This window comes from Elgaria multicarinata, chromosome 3 (assembly GCF_023053635.1).
Source record: "Elgaria multicarinata webbii isolate HBS135686 ecotype San Diego chromosome 3, rElgMul1.1.pri, whole genome shotgun sequence".
NCBI lineage: Eukaryota > Metazoa > Chordata > Lepidosauria > Squamata > Anguidae > Elgaria > Elgaria multicarinata.
In genome coordinates, this window is record NC_086173.1 from 15769816 (window position 1) to 15785082 (window position 15267).

The 15267-nt window shown below is 48.9% G+C and overlaps 1 protein-coding gene across 4 annotated transcripts in view; it reads right to left on the reverse strand.

Annotated features, from left to right (window-relative positions):
* Positions 1 to 6404: 6404 nt before the first annotated feature.
* The window catches only part of FLNA (filamin A), a 90077-nt gene continuing 81214 nt past the window's right edge, over positions 6405 to 15267 (reverse strand). For all 4 annotated transcript variants that reach the window (XM_063119353.1, XM_063119356.1, XM_063119354.1 and 1 more), the window contains 6 exons: positions 13986 to 14101; positions 13166 to 13298; positions 9966 to 10142; positions 9615 to 9833; positions 8875 to 9078; positions 6405 to 7413 (listed from right to left, as the gene is read on the reverse strand). In XM_063119353.1, coding sequence (XP_062975423.1) covers positions 7226 to 7413; positions 8875 to 9078; positions 9615 to 9833; positions 9966 to 10142; positions 13166 to 13298; positions 13986 to 14101 — 1037 coding nt within the window. In that variant the 3' untranslated portion in view covers positions 6405 to 7225. The remainder of the gene's footprint in view (positions 7414 to 8874; positions 9079 to 9614; positions 9834 to 9965; positions 10143 to 13165; positions 13299 to 13985; positions 14102 to 15267) is intronic.

The following is a 15267-nucleotide window of genomic DNA, read 5'->3' on the forward strand; positions in this document are numbered from 1 at the left end:
ACTAGAACCTGGATCTCCCAACTCCCAGTCCGACACTATTATTGTTGTTGTTGTTGTGTAGTACTAAAGTGCTGGACTGTGAGTCGGCAGATCTGGGTTCTAGTCCCCACTCGGCCATGGAAGCTCACTGGGTGATTTGCAGCCAGTCACAGACTCTCAGCCCAACCTACCTCACAGGGTTGTTGCTGTGAGGATAAAACGGAGAGGAGGAAGATTATGTACGCCGCCTCAGATTCCTTGGAGAAAAAAAGACGGGATATAAATGCAATAATAATAACAATTAATTATTAATTATTATATCTCTTTCTTGTTCATGGTGTTTTTTCTAGACGGACATGATGGGCTTTGCCAGGTCATGCAATCTTTTGCTGATTCAGGAATTTCCTGACAATTAAGCACGTTTTAAGTATGACTGTTTTCTGGGTGTGGGTGTGGATGTATTTTGGTAAGCCCAGTTTCGGTATAGTTTTTGATGTGACGCCAGTGACTGATGTGACTAACGGATTAGTATTGTTGTTGTAGTGTTGTTGTTCAAAATGGCACCTGCATACCTCTGCAGGGACCTGTTAAATTCTAATCAAAAGAAAGAAGAGCAATATAGCACTATTTGGCTCTTGTGCCAGAATATGGATGTAGGAGAATTTCCTAGCAGCTTGTTTCCTCTCAGGAGTCAGACCTGTCTGTCTTCCCACCTGTACTATCTAAAAACTGTTCCTGAAGCGGCCTCTTCCTCCATCTTGTGCCACTCCTTGATGTTATGGTATTTCTTTACTGTGGTGTCAAGCAGTTGGTGGGCCGATTATTTTAAGATGGAAAAGTCCTCTATGATAGAACTATTCAGAAGTCAAATTAACTAGTTTCTCTCTTGTATCACTTCACCTTCCTTATTTATCTCTTATAGTTATCTACTGAGGCTTAGGATATGGCCTGCCTTTCAACTTACTCAGTAACTGAAGGTATTTTTATTATTATTATTATTATTATTATTATTATTATTATTATTATTATTATTATTCCCTTTTCTCGCTCATGGCGGTTTTTCTAGATGGACATGACAGACTTTGCTTATTCAGGAATTTCCTGACTATTGAACGTATTTTAAGTATGACTGCTTTCTGGATGTTGGCGTGGATGTATTTTGGTAGGCCTAGTTTCTGAAGGTTTTCTGTAATAAAAAATTAATGTGATGCTGATGTGACTAACAAAATAATTGTAACTTTTTCCTCTTGCTATAGTGTTCTCTTTTCCTCTTCCTTGTCTACGGTATATTTGTCATTAGGTATTACTATGTCAATGAGGTAACTGTGGGTTTTTTTGTTTGTTTGTTTGTTTTTTGTCTATAACTGCTATGTCTGGTTGGTTGCAAGTTGATGTCTTGTCTGTATGAATTCTTCTGTATAAATATATATATTACGATCTGCAAGATTGTATGTAGAGTATCGTGTAGATTGTTTGATGAGGTTGAATTTGATGGCTAGTTTGTGAATTATTTTTGCAGTTGTATTGTGTCTGTCCACACAGTTCATTCCTGCCAGAATTTTACATCCTCCTGTACATTTTACACCCTCCTTCTACATGAAACGGTTGTTACCCTGTTCTCTTTTATGATGTAGTTCTTGATTGCTATAACTTGATCCTGTGTTGTTGCTACTAGAGGCAGCAGTTAATAGAAACATCTTCCAGAAGTAGCAGGACCGGCAAGGCCTGAAAACCCGAGTCACTGTGAGGCAGATTAGACAATATGGGGCAGATGGAGCAGTGAGCTGACTGTAAAACAGCTTGCCTCATAAGGCAGTTCCATAAGTTTTCATTTTACAAGCTTTCACAGACATTCAGAGCCTCCACTGGAAGTCCCCCGCCTCCCACTCACCCACTACATTTTCAGCTTGAATGAAATATGTGAAGAGGAAATGGAACTGCAACAGCCCTAACTTTCTATCCCATATATGTAATTTTGCTACCATTATGACAATCTCTATTAGGGGATAAACATAATTTACCACACTTTTTTGATCCTCAGATATGAAGATGTCCTACTTTCCAGAGGGGAGAGAGAGAGAGAGAGAGAATAACCAAGGTCTCTTGACTACATGTTATTGCATTATGGCTTGGACCACCCAGAGAGCTCTGTCTATTGGGCGGTATAGAAAGGTAATAAATATGTATGGAATTCTAGGCTTCTGCATCATGTGGAGATACCTTAACAATTTTGATAGCCCCTAAATCAGTCATTCCCAAGCGTCTTTGCATATGGAGATATAGGTACACGGGATAACTGAAAACTCTGTAATCCTGAGAGAAACAGAGTCCAATCCTGTGGGAGAGTGTACAGAGCAATGACAGTATTTTGCATTCTTGTGTAACAAGGCGTGAGTTTATGCAGTCCCAACTTCAGAAGGTCCCCAAAATGGGTCAAGAACCCCACTCTGTAGTGTTTGCTTGCCCACTCCTCCAGGTTAACAATGGTCCGTCTCATATCCATGGTCTGGAAAATGCTATGCGTTGTGCTGGTTTATATACCACCTGGCTGCCATGGGATCCTTCCCCTAAGATCAGATAGATGGTGAGCACATAATTAAAGGGACCGATTTCTTCCAGCAGACTAATTTCTTCCGGCAGGCCTTTCCAGTGGAATTTTAGGATGCTTTTAGGATGTTTTAACAATGTATACTATGATTTTAATCAGTATTTTGTGTATTTTATACTTACTGTTGTTCCCTGCCTCAATCCCAACAGAGAGGTAGGTAAGAAATAAATTATTAATTATTATTATTATTATTATTATTATTATTATTATTATTATTATTCAGGACTTGTTCAGGCCTTCCAAGGGAACACGTTGCTGAATTGCATGCTTTTTGCCTAGCGTACAAACCAGCCAGCTCGTACCTAGCCATGTTGAGGTTCCCCTGCAGACACGAGGCCTCCCTCCTATAAGCAGGTAGAGCCACTGGTCAGGAGTAACCACACAGAACTGCAGCCCGCACCTCTGCCCCCAGCCGCTTGCAAAGTTCGCAGCTACCAGGTTCTCACGCTGATGTGAGACCACACTGCCCCTCTTTTTGATGTAGCAGAATATTTTGAGGCTAATTGGAAGAGATTAGGTACATCCCTCCTTCACCTCAGCATCAGACTTGTGAAATAGAAAGAACACCCTGAACCACAGCGCAAGAGGGGGGCAGGGTGGTGAAAGTTTATCCTTCTTGTCAATGAGCCATCAGGGGTGGAACAAAAGCTCCTGTTCCTCGATCACCAGGAATCCCTCCCAGTTTTGAATCGCAATACCCAGAGTTTAAGAAGGTGAAGCCTCCAGCTATGTGGAGGGAATGGGAGGCCGTTAGAAATCTTGCAATTTCCAGTGCAACTGCTGCATCCCAAACTATCACCTTGGTCTGGGCCCTGGATGCAGCATTTGGTGTCTGCTGCAGAAGTGTCTCCGCTTAATGCTCTGCTTGTATATTTGCAAAAAAAGCAAGTCCTGCAAATGCACCCTGACGCTTCTCGTACAAAAGGGCATTCAGCCTTGCAGTGCTACCCCTGGGACTTCTCATCATTGGGGGATATGAATGTTTGAGGACAACTGCTATTTAGACAGGGCTGAACTCTTAAACCACAGCAATCCGGCTATGGACGACTTTAACAGCCTTTCCCAACCTGGCACCCTCCAGATGTTTTAGACCACAACTCCCAGCATCCCCCCACCCAACCATGCTGGGAGTTGCAGCCCAACATTTCTGATGGGCACCAGGTTGGGGAAGGCTGCCATACAATATAGATGCTAAAAAGAGAAATCAACTCTGGTGCTTGATAAACATATTAAAAACTATTTTATTCTTAAAATCCAAAAATGCTCTGCTCAACGTTTCGGACGTATCGTCTTTCGTCTGACGAAGGACGATACGTCTGAAACGAACATTTTTGGATTTTATGAATAAAATAGTTTTTAATACGTTTATCAAGCACCAGAGTTGATTTCTCTTTTTAGCATCTACACTTATTGGTGCGGTTTTCCCCCCTACATCGACATGCCATATAATGTACACAAACATGCAAGGTTTCTTATCTTACATAATTTTGGTTTTGCTCATCAGGGTAAGTAACTGCAGCCACCACCCAGTTTCCACTAGATACTGTTACTCAGCCATGCATGGGCCTCTGAGCTTTCAGCAAGCTTTTCCACCACCTTTTGAAGTGTGACCTTCACAACCATCAATGCTAGAAACGCATTTCTCTATAGATGGGAAACAGTCACAAGAAGCAGAATTCTCTGCCAAATACTGCATTCTGCAGATCTTATGTTCCTCCCACAGAATTGCAGCCCATAGTCAACCCTGCTATTAAGGGGCCGTGGGCATAGTGAATTCGTGCTCAGCCACCTCAGGCCCAAAGGGCTTGTTTAAAATGATGGTGGGTTTAAGTGGGATTGCCTTGCCAAAGTACTGGCCAAGCAATTATGGTCCAGGCGGAGACGGCGCTCCATAAGAATCGAGAAAAGGTGGTAATTTGAGACCCAAAAGGATGTTAATTTGAAGAAAATTGTGCGTAGGACATGCCTGAATCCCCCACTTTGAGGATCAAGACACTCAATGTCAGAAATGTTTTTGAATGGAGGAGTATAGAAACACACACAAACCTTTGTTGCCAATTCACATTGTAACAAAGGTAGAATAGGCTCCGGCCGCACGTGCTGTGTGGCAAGAAAGGGCCTGTCAAGAACCATGATAGAGACCCTCTGTCTTAACTGCATTAAGAAAAAAAGGATTACTACAAGTGCTGCCACCATGGCATCAGAATGAAGGAGTGCAAGGAAATTAGTCCGACTTCCTGGGCATTTTATCTCCTGGAGGCTTCTAGTAGGACCGGGTCTCCTCAACTTCCAAGTTGCTCTTCCTAGGGCTGCTGTTTGGGCCGTTTTGCAAGCTCAAAACAGATGCAGAATAAGAGGCCAACAAGGTCTGTGCTTGCTTCCCTGACCTTCTAGGCATAGTTTTCTAACTGTTTAGTCCCAATGCACTCAAGACCGCCTCCTCTGCTCTTCAGTGGATCTTCGAAAAACCACGTTGGGCCGCATTCGACACACACACACGCTTTGCAGAGGTACAAAGCACAAGCTGCTCCCTAATTTGAATTGGCCTTATCCTGGAGATGCTAGTAGGTACACATTACTTTAAACACGTACAGAGATAATGCAGGCAACCATTGTGTGTTTTCTAATACATTTTATTATGGGTACCACCTGCCAGGGTTGCCTACAGCTCTCTGCCCTTCAACTGTTACTTTGGGTGGGTAACATGTAGATGGCCTACAACTCCCATCAGCCCTAGACAGCGTAGCCAATAGCGAGGTAAGACAGAAGCTGTGGCCCTCCACATGTTTTAACCTACAAGTTGCTCACCCCTGTGCTACCCCTGTGGAGCAGCTTGGAGTCTTATTTGGGGCTTCTTTCCATGTAGGTCAGGGGATGCAGAACCTTCTGGGCTCTCTAGATGGCTGCACCCCCCTTCCCTAGCCACCCCCCTCCCCCTGGTAGTTTCCTGGCTTCTGTGCAGTACAGCACCACCACCACCCCCGCTAAAGTTTGAAACGCCTCTCCTAAAGTGTAGTTACTGGCAGTAAGAGCTTTAAGCTACAATACGTTGGCAATTTTTGGCCTTTTCCCCCTGCTGCAATGCCATCGGATCTCCGGCTGAAAGAGCTGCTGCTCCCCTGCTGTAGGTGTTCCAGTGGGAAATACAGGTGAGATTGTTAAGCACCGGCTGTAAGAGTTTAAATGGAAGTGGCAAATGGGAAGCCTAGTACTTCCAAAGCTCCGCCTACTTCCCTTGTGGACTCAAGCTGCCCACTATCTTCTGTAGGAAAAGGGTGGGGGAAATCACTAGCTTAGGAAAGAATGTGCTGAAATACTTTTCAACTATTCCTAGTCAGCCTGGAGCCGCCATCCCCCGAACTAAGACTGGCATAGTCAAGAGGACGCTTCTGTGGTAGATGGTCCACCAGCTTTTGCTGTGCCTGTACAGCCCACCAAGGAGTCTTGCACAGTCCTTGTTCACGGAGATTTTGCTAAACCAGACACACTCGACTATAATCCTGCACGAACTGAGCGGAGCACCATGGAACGTGTTCCAGAAATCTCAGTCGCAGACAGCGGGCGGGGAAAGAGTTCCTCAAGTGCATAAAGCAGGGTGAGGCAGCCTTGTGGCCCTCCTGACGTTTTGGACTACAGCACCCATCAGCCTCAGCTTGCCTAGCCAATGGTCAAAGATTATGGGAATTGTAGTTGCTTGGTATGAAATTTCAAACACACCGCTCTCCAAGCTTAAGCCCAACCAGCCTGAATGACTGCAGGGTCTGGCAGCGCAAATCACTGAAGGGAAGGAAACCCACAGAGACAACAGGCAGCCATCTGAAGCAAGAACGGTTTTATTCCCTTCCCTCCGCAGAGGAAGGCTCTGGCAGTTGTGCACAACGCCGGTTTGGAAGTCTCGGAAGGACTAAAACAAGGTTTTGGTTATAAAACCGGCAAAGCAAGGAGTAATTCCCGCCACGGTTATCTCAGACGTGCCCAACCGGGTGCCCTCCCGTTGCATCAGACTACAACTCCCAGCGTCCCTATGACAGGTGGAGGTGATGGGACTTGGAGCCCAGCACATGTGGAGAGCCCCTGGCTGGGGACGGCTGGGTTATCTGTTATCAACAGAGCTTCCATCTCAAGCCGTAAAGAAAAAATAAAGGAAAGGAGATCTAGAGGCAAAAGAGACGGGCTGCCTGCAGTTCCATGGGGAGCAGTGGTTTCTCTCAAGCGGTGGGTGGCACAGATACACCTACACAGTATCCAGGCGCCAGCTTTTGGTGGGGAAGTGACCTCTCTGGCAAACCCAGCGGGGGCACAAATTCAGTCCATGGGCACGAAGCCAGTGCTTTGGCAAGGAAAGTGTGAATCATTCCTGCACCCCCAGGACAGGGGCAGGGGTGCGGGGAGGAAAGTCACTGGCAAACCGGTTGAAAAAAAGTTAGTGATGCATGTAAACAGATCCACAGGAATCCCCCCTGGCTCATCCCAAGGGCAGCCTGCTCCCTCCCACCCCCATAAAAAGCCAGCCTCCTTGGCACACACACACCCTGCGAAGTAAAGCAAGGGGGCGGCAGTGTCTCAGGTGGGGGGGGGCAGTGGCATGACAAATGGGGCTCAGGAGGGGCAGTGTTACGGTCAGGTGAGGGTGGAGGATTAAGGCACAGAGATATGGAAGGGGCTGCCGGGGATGTGCTCGTCGCCCCATTTCACCACCAGCACGTAGTCCCCTCTGTCCTTCAGCAGGTAGGTGACGTTGTACAGCCGGTTGCCCAGGTGCTTCACCACGATCTCCTCGCAGGGGGTCTTGGGGCCGTGCACGCCCACCAGCAGCATGTTGTTCCCTGCGGAAAGAGCACGGGGCGGCGTAAGGCGGGGCGGGAACAGAGGTCCCTCCGGTTGACGTCCACGCCGGCTACTCCTGCTCTCCTGCCCTCCATCACCTAAGACCAGCCTTCTTCAGCCTGCTGCCCTCCTGCAACTCTTGGACTACAACTCCCAGCACAGCAGTTCAACTCTGAGGAAGCAGCATTTGCAGGCATTATGCCAGGAATTAGGAGAGAAGAAGTGGACAGTATAGCAGGCGAGTACGTGGAGGGCAAAGCAAGCTCCTCCAGTACTCAACTTCCTCTTCAAGGGCTGGGGGCTTTTCTACCACGCCCGTCAGCCACACCACAGTTTCCCCGCGTCCTCTGCTGGCTTGCCAATCACATCAAGATGCTCTAGAAAACTCTGGCTTTGCCCTTCCTCTTGGACTAGCATTTCTTTGGAATATCACTGGACAGAAGTCTGCGCCTCAACTCTTGCTCTTAGACAAAACGCAACACATTCTGGGCATTAACAGCGGAGAGCAGGTGAGCCACAGGCGTGATTTATGTCACCCCTCGCCCTTCCCTCCCAGGGAGATCCTGAACCCCAAAGCATCTTTGGGAGTTAACGGTAAACCTTCTTTTTGGCCTGGGTTTCGCAGGCAGAATTACCCTTGCTGTTTCGTTCTTTTTCAAAAAGGAAAGGTGTCTGGTAGCTTAGATTGTTTGGCCATCATTTCCCGCACCAAGGGTGCTTCTAGGTGGAGGACTCAGCACTACCATTTAGACCCTGTTCAGGCGACATGCTAAGCCACGGCACTGTGAGCTTAACACTGCGGCTTAGTGTGTCGTGTGAACCATTCCTAACCATGGTTTAAACACACTCACTAACCATTCATTGCAAGAGGGTTAGCAGCCTAATCCTGGCTTAGTGTGCCATCTGAACAGGACCTTAGAAGATATTGTGCAGCTACGCCGTCTTTTTCTCCTTAATATATTTTCCGCATGGCGGGAAAACACAGGAGGCTTAATGAGGGGAGGCCACGGTCTCAAATTCCTTGAATGAGGGGCGAGGCCACGGTGCCCTAAAAGTCCCCAGGTCTCTAGGATTTGCTGGCTAGGTATTTAGATGCATCAAACTCACCTGACTCACTCAGCCAGGGGTGGGCAATTTGTGGGCCCTCCAGCTGTTTTGGCCTCCAGCTCCCATGATCCCTCACCCACTGGCTACGCTGGCGAGGGCTGATGGGAGATGTAGGGCCACACCTGCGCTAAGCAGCTCCGCCCAGACCACCCCTTTGTCTTTGCAACTCATCACTGCTCAATTCAGCTGTTAAAAAGTTCAGTTGCCCAGAGAGGTTCGGCTATGGGGCAGTATACAAATGCAATAAATAAATAAATAAGAAGGATCACGGCTTTGGATAAATACACATCAGGTGGCAGCCATTTGGATTTTCTAGGCAGCCCCTCCTGCACTGCAGAGCCCGGCCTGCCCACCTGCTTTGCTGCAGTCTACGGTGAAGGAGTTCTTCTGCCCTACGAAGCCCTTGTTGAGGCCCAGGCCCTTGGCTACCACTTTGCTAGCGTCAGAGGCAAACTTGGGGGCTGTTGCTGCTGCTGCTGCTCCATCAGGCTTGGCTACTCCGTCCATGAAGACCGAGGACGTCTCGTGGAGGCTATGACTGGGGACGAGCCGAGCTCCTGCCAGGAGGGAGGAAAGGAGGTTACACAAGTGCTAACAGCACAGAGCCAGCATCTGCACCCACCCTCCACTGCAACATGACTGGGGAACCACTACTCCGTTGTTCCCTGGGCGGCTTTCCCCAGCCTGCTATCCTCTAGGTGTTTGGGACTTCAACTCCCATCAGCTCCAGCCATCCTGGACAATAATCAGGAATGCTGGAAGTTGTAGTCCAAACCTGTGGAGGCCGGTGGCTCCGAGTTTGGTGGGGCCGTGCATCCATTCTGGGTTTCAGTCAGAACCAGCCAGAAGTCTAAAGGAGCTACTGAAGCGATTTGGGGGAAATGGTTCAACACCGTAGCTAGCTCCTTTAGAGTTCTGACTGAACCTTAGAATGAATTCACAGCCAATCGAGATGAGCACAACCAGCCTCTGCTGGTCCAAACCACCCAAGTAGGGAAGTGCTGCCCTAGAGGGTTCAAATAATACCCAAGTTTCCCATCTCTAAGCCAGGTTTCTCTCCACACACCCCACCTCCAACACCCCGGCTGCTGACCTGTGATTTTGGCCTTGAAAGGGCTGCCAGCAATGTGGTATGGACCACCGTACTTAATGGAGATGAGGTAGCTGCCAGGAGCCATTGGGGTGTAGATGACCTTGTAGCCCTCTGGGCACTCCTGGCAGTCCATCTTCACTTTGGAGGGGCCATCAATGGTGACTGCCAGCGCCCCAGGCCCAGCGCTTGTGGTGTTGACTATGAATTCAGCAGGGCTTCCTACAGGGGAGGAGGAAGAGGGGGGGAAACCACAAAGCAAGTTGTGGGTGGGAAGGGTTCCTGCTCCCCAAGCCTCCTGATGCTCCCCCTTCCACCATCACCACCGTTTTCACCAGGGTCTCTTGTTATTACCTGTCACGCCGCCCTCTAAGCCAGGGCCGTAGGCAGACACCATCCCCGGGTCTCCCGCTTGGCCCAGCTCCCCGACACGAATCTTGAAGGGGCTGCCTGGAATGTGGCTGCCGTTGAACTTGACATCCACGGAGTAGATGCCGTTCTCACGGGGGATGAAACGCACTGCGTATTTATCTGTGCCGGAGGAACGGGCAGGGTTTAAGAGGATGCCGACAGTCAGCAGGGAAGCCATGAGTTGATGTGAATCATTGCATATGCACACAAAGGGAGACTAGATCGGCCTAACCTTTTGCATTCCCTTCTTTGTCTAAAGTTACAGGGGTCTCCACTTTTAAGATCATATAATACGTCCTATATTAAGTCAACTTTATTCAATAATAAAGGAAGTCTAGCACAGACTGGTGTGTGTGTGTGTAAGTAAATAAATCCTGAATAATGCTGACTAGGAACCAAGCTAGATATAACACACCAGTTTAAAGCATGCCCAGATTGAAGTAATATTTATAATATATAAAGTTGTGGTGGGTATTTGGTTTAGAGCAAAGTTATTTGCAGGTGGGGGATACCAACTCCTTCTCCATGACCTGCTTTGCATGTAACAGCAGCAAATTAACCCAGGATTTGCTGTGGTGTGTGCTGGGCATTTTGATAATCAAGCTATGTGATGTCTGAACCTGGACATTATACACTAATTGTGGGTTAACTGTGGGTTGTTTAGCTCACAATTAACCTATAGTGTCTGGGTTTGGGTGTCACTTAGCACTCCCTAATCAACTCAATTAGGGGTTGAATATTAAAATGGCCATGGCATGCTCCATGGCAAATCGTGGGTTAATTAACCCACAATTTGCTGCTGTGACATGCGAACAGCTCCCGTATCTCTTGCCTTCCTGCAGCCTACTGTTGCCCCAACGTGTTTCTCCCAGCTAAGCGCACTTTGGTGCTGGAGGATAGTTGGGAGGAAAGCGCTGGTGGGGAGGCGATGGGATGAATTGAGCTCCCCTCTTTTCTAAAAGACAGATTCTCACTCCTTGCTTGCCGTGCAGGTGGAACAGGCCTAGATTTAAAACAAAAACCCAGGTTGGTTGGCTGGCAGCATACTTAGCTCAGGCCTTAGAGAGATTTCTCAGCAGAAGAGGCTCTAGTCTGTCCCATCGACTGAGTCGGACAGGGGACCCTGAATTCAAATTTGGATGGGGAACCAGAAGGGAAGGCCCTCCCCAAGATACGCAGGGCCCGAGGCCCTTTCACGCCTTTATAGGCGGCCTGCTGTACCTCTAGGGATTTTGCACCAGAACGAGGCTCGGCCAGTTTTGCCACTCTCTCCCAGCGTCTGCCATTGCGGTCGCAACATGTGAGTCATGCCAGAAAGCAGCTTCTGGGCTGTCACTACGGCTCACAAGTAGGATGGCAGGTGGCCGCCCAGGAAGCGGTGGCAACTGCTGCTTGCTACACCCTCCCCCACTTTAAATATATATAGGGTTCCACCACAGGAAACCAATTCTGCAGATTCAGCAGAATTTGACGCACCAGCCTACAGATTTGCACCCACTCAGGCCTCTGTCTAAATCGTTTCTTGGCATGGTGCGGGGTGGTGTGGTGGTGGTCATGACAGGCACGTCCTGGCAGGATTTGTTAACCCTGCAACTAGAGTTACGATGGCGCAGGAGGGAGGAATCTTGTGGTCTAGCTCGGACAGCTACAAGACACCCCTGCCTCCTCCTCGTCCAGCCTCTATACCGCCCAGCAGCCGAAGCTCTCTGGGCGGTTCCTCCCCAAATTCCCTGAACAGGGGTGGGCTAGGAAGAATCCCCAAGGCAGCAGGAAGTAGCCAGGCGCCAAGAATTTTGTTGCTGTTGGCCTTGGGCCAGCCTCTGCTCCTCCCATTTCCTTTTCTGTTTTGTCTACTGTGAACTGGGGGGAAACCTAGCGGAGAGAGAGAGGCCTTTCCTGTGGCTTTACTTAGGCTATAGTTCTGCAGCTACATGCCCAGCAAAGGGAACCTGGGAAATGTAGTTTGAGTGTACACTTTCTGGCGACACCCATCTCTCTCTTTGGGGTGCGTCAGCAGCATCAGCAATATAGCACCAGCACACTCCAAAAGCCGCTGCCGAGACGACCCAGCGCTGTTACAAACTGGAGGAGGGTGAATAGGTGCATTTTTGGAGCCCGGATTCCATTCGCAAGCGTTGATTCTGATTTCAGGGAGGCGGGCCTGCCCAGATGAATTTTAAGATGTCGTGATTGTTATTTCAATGTTGTATAGGTTGCATATGCTCTTTTAGTACGTTTTATGTATTTGATTTATATTGTTGTATTTAATGTTGTTCCCCGCCTCGATCCAGAGGGAGAGGCGGGTAAGTAATAAATATATCATCGTGGTGGTGTTGGTGTTCTGGAAGTTTATCGCACCATGTTTGCAGTTTGGCTGTGCATCGATCGGGGGTCCATTTTTGTCTTGGGTGCACAGATCATAGTTGTGGCAAGGCTGAGTGTAAAAGGGATACAGCGGTTTCCTAACAGAATCTTAGCCATTATCATTCATGTTGTGGCAGCTTGACTGGCAACTTACGTGGTGCCCTCCAGATACGTTGGGCAAAACACCCATCATTCCTAGCATGGCCAATGGGGCTGATGGGAGTTGTAGTCTGGCACATCTGGAGGGAGCCAGGTTGGGGGAGACTGGGCTACTGTAATGCACTTTACATGGAGCTAACCCCTAGGGCTGTCTGGAAACAGAAAACAGCCTGCCACGAAATCATGCAGTGTTTAAACAGGTGCTGAAGTGCCCCGATGTCCTTTCAGGTCATGTTCATATTGCAACACCTGCACTGCTGTTTTAATACTGACTCTCAGTTGTAGGTAACAGTCAACCACATGCAATAGCAGATCTTCATCATCATCATCATCATCATTGCAATTTCAGTGTAAGGCTACTTCTGCCTCAGACTGATTCGCTAATGCCGTACAATCTTTGACCAACCCCATCCCCAACTCATAGTTCTAATATTCATTGTGGGGAAATTGTGATGGCTTAGCGATTTCATCCATTCATTAAGGGATGGAGAAAAAGAAAGAGACTCAACAGATGGGAGGGGAGGCGGAGGCAGATGACTGGGGTGGATCCCCTGCCGCAGGGCAAGTCCTACCGGCTGCGCAGTCGAGCAGGGCAGCCCTGTCCTGCCGGCACTCCTTACCTTCGTCAATCTCGGTGACATGGCACTCTTCCAGGGCCCCTGAGGGGCTGTGCACCTTGGCATCAATCACGCCCTTGGCCCCGTTCAAGCTGACGGCAAACGAGGCGGGCTGGTTCACTTTTAACCCTGACTCCTGGAAGCACAGAGCGCGTTAGGCAGCAGAAAGGAGGACAGAGCAGGAAATGGCATCAAGCGTTTGCGGCTGCCCCTCCCCTCCCCTCCCACCCCTCTCCCCAACCCCAAACCCCACCCCACCCCATGCACACAAGACGGACGGTCACTTACCTGAGCCGAGTGACTTAGAGAGGGAGAGCTGCCCCGGGGGAAGCTGGGCACGAGCGCAAAAGGCGGGCAGGCAGGCAGGCAAGCTAACGGGGGGCGTTTAGGCTAGCAGCCTGGGGAAGACAGAGGCCGGGCAGTCTCCAAGGCTGGCAGCAAGGCTGGCAGAGGCGGGCCCAGGGAAGCTCTCCATCTTTAAGCCCCGGCCATGGGGTTGCAGGACTGTTAGCAGCCTTTAAACGAGACACGAGAAAAACCCCGGCGCAGATCCCCGTGCGGCCAGCCGAGTTGGCACCGTGACTGTTCTGAGGCTGGCACGAGACACTCTCCTGGATTCGTCTCAATCACCTTTCCCTCCTGGACAAGATGCCTGGTCACTCACGGGCCCCCGCCGTACAGGCTGCTGCACAGCTTCCTCCCCGCCTGAAACCCCCGCCAGCACCCGCTTCTTCTCAAGGAACAGCCAGCCCAGGAGAGCAACAGTGCCAACTCAATCCAGCCAGCAGGGGGAGCAAGGGGGCGGTTTCTCCCAGTGCCTCACCTGAAGACTAGAAACAGTGAGCCGGCGGGCATCGTCCGAGGTGGAGGTGGCCGGGACCACGTAGGGGCTGTCCGGGATGTGCTCGTCATTGAACTTCACGGAAACCTCATAGTCGCCTGCCGGGGAAGAGAAATGCGGGAAACAGCAAGTCAGATTGCACTCACTCCGGAAAGTGAACCTTTACTTGAAGAGGCATAATAAAGGTTACCGTGTCATTTGGCCCTTCATGAGATACCAGGAGGGACGTCTACCCCAACGGTGCAAGAGCAAATAGATAAATTGAAGCGCCTGTGTAGAATCCATTTTGGGGGAGTAATTTTTTTTAGCCTTGAGGGATATATTTTTTAAGCAAATAAGGCGATATATTATAAATGTTTAGTAATAAACAGTGGTGTTGCTTTAAGTTCTAAATGGTAGTTTTTTTTAAAAAAAAATAGCAGTTGAGAAGAAGTATTTTAATAAAATAGATGACTATAAATCCTGTAGAAAGAGGGATTGCTTCCACATTGTGTTTTGCTGCCAAACATTCTTCATTCTTGGTGCAGATGGCTCCTCATATGGCATTAACTGCCACATATTTACTCATCGACAGTATTGGATACACAAAATGCAATAGCTTGTATGGTATCTTCACAGTTCGCTTGAGATTATGTATTTTGACAATTGCAAAAAATAAAATAAAATAAAAGTTAAGCGCAAATTCCTATCTGAACGTCGTGTTTTCGAAGTTTTGCCAAAGACACATAATTTGCGGCTCTCGCAGGTCGCTTTGCAGATCCTTCCATTTTCGCCCGACTGACTCAAAACCGCCTTCGGAAAAGCTGTTTGGGATCTACCGGCTTGGCTTTGCCTCCCCTACCTGCAAACTATGGGGTGGCAGGTTACCCAGCCTGCATTCCAGGTGGCAGCTCCAAAGCTCCGCCTGCCTGCTTGGCAAACAAGAGAGCTCTTTACAATGCCGGCTCTCGTCCAAGTAGTTGGCAGGAGGCTGCCAGCTGGGTTCTCAAAGCTGGAATCTGCCGGGCAGCTTTGCCGGGCAGCTTGCCAGAGCCATTTCCAAGGGACGGAGCTAGAGCAAGCGCTGAAATCTGTTTCTGGAGCTCCTCCAGCCCCCACCCTTGGAATAGGCCCCAGTTTGCAGGGCATTCTGAGTCGTGCTAAAGCTGCAGATTCCTCCTCCGATCTTGGGTGCATCTGGGCCCAATGTCCTACCTGGTTCCAATGCTTAGAAACAACATATTGTATTTTATATTATGGTTTTATACTGTTGTTTTATACTTTG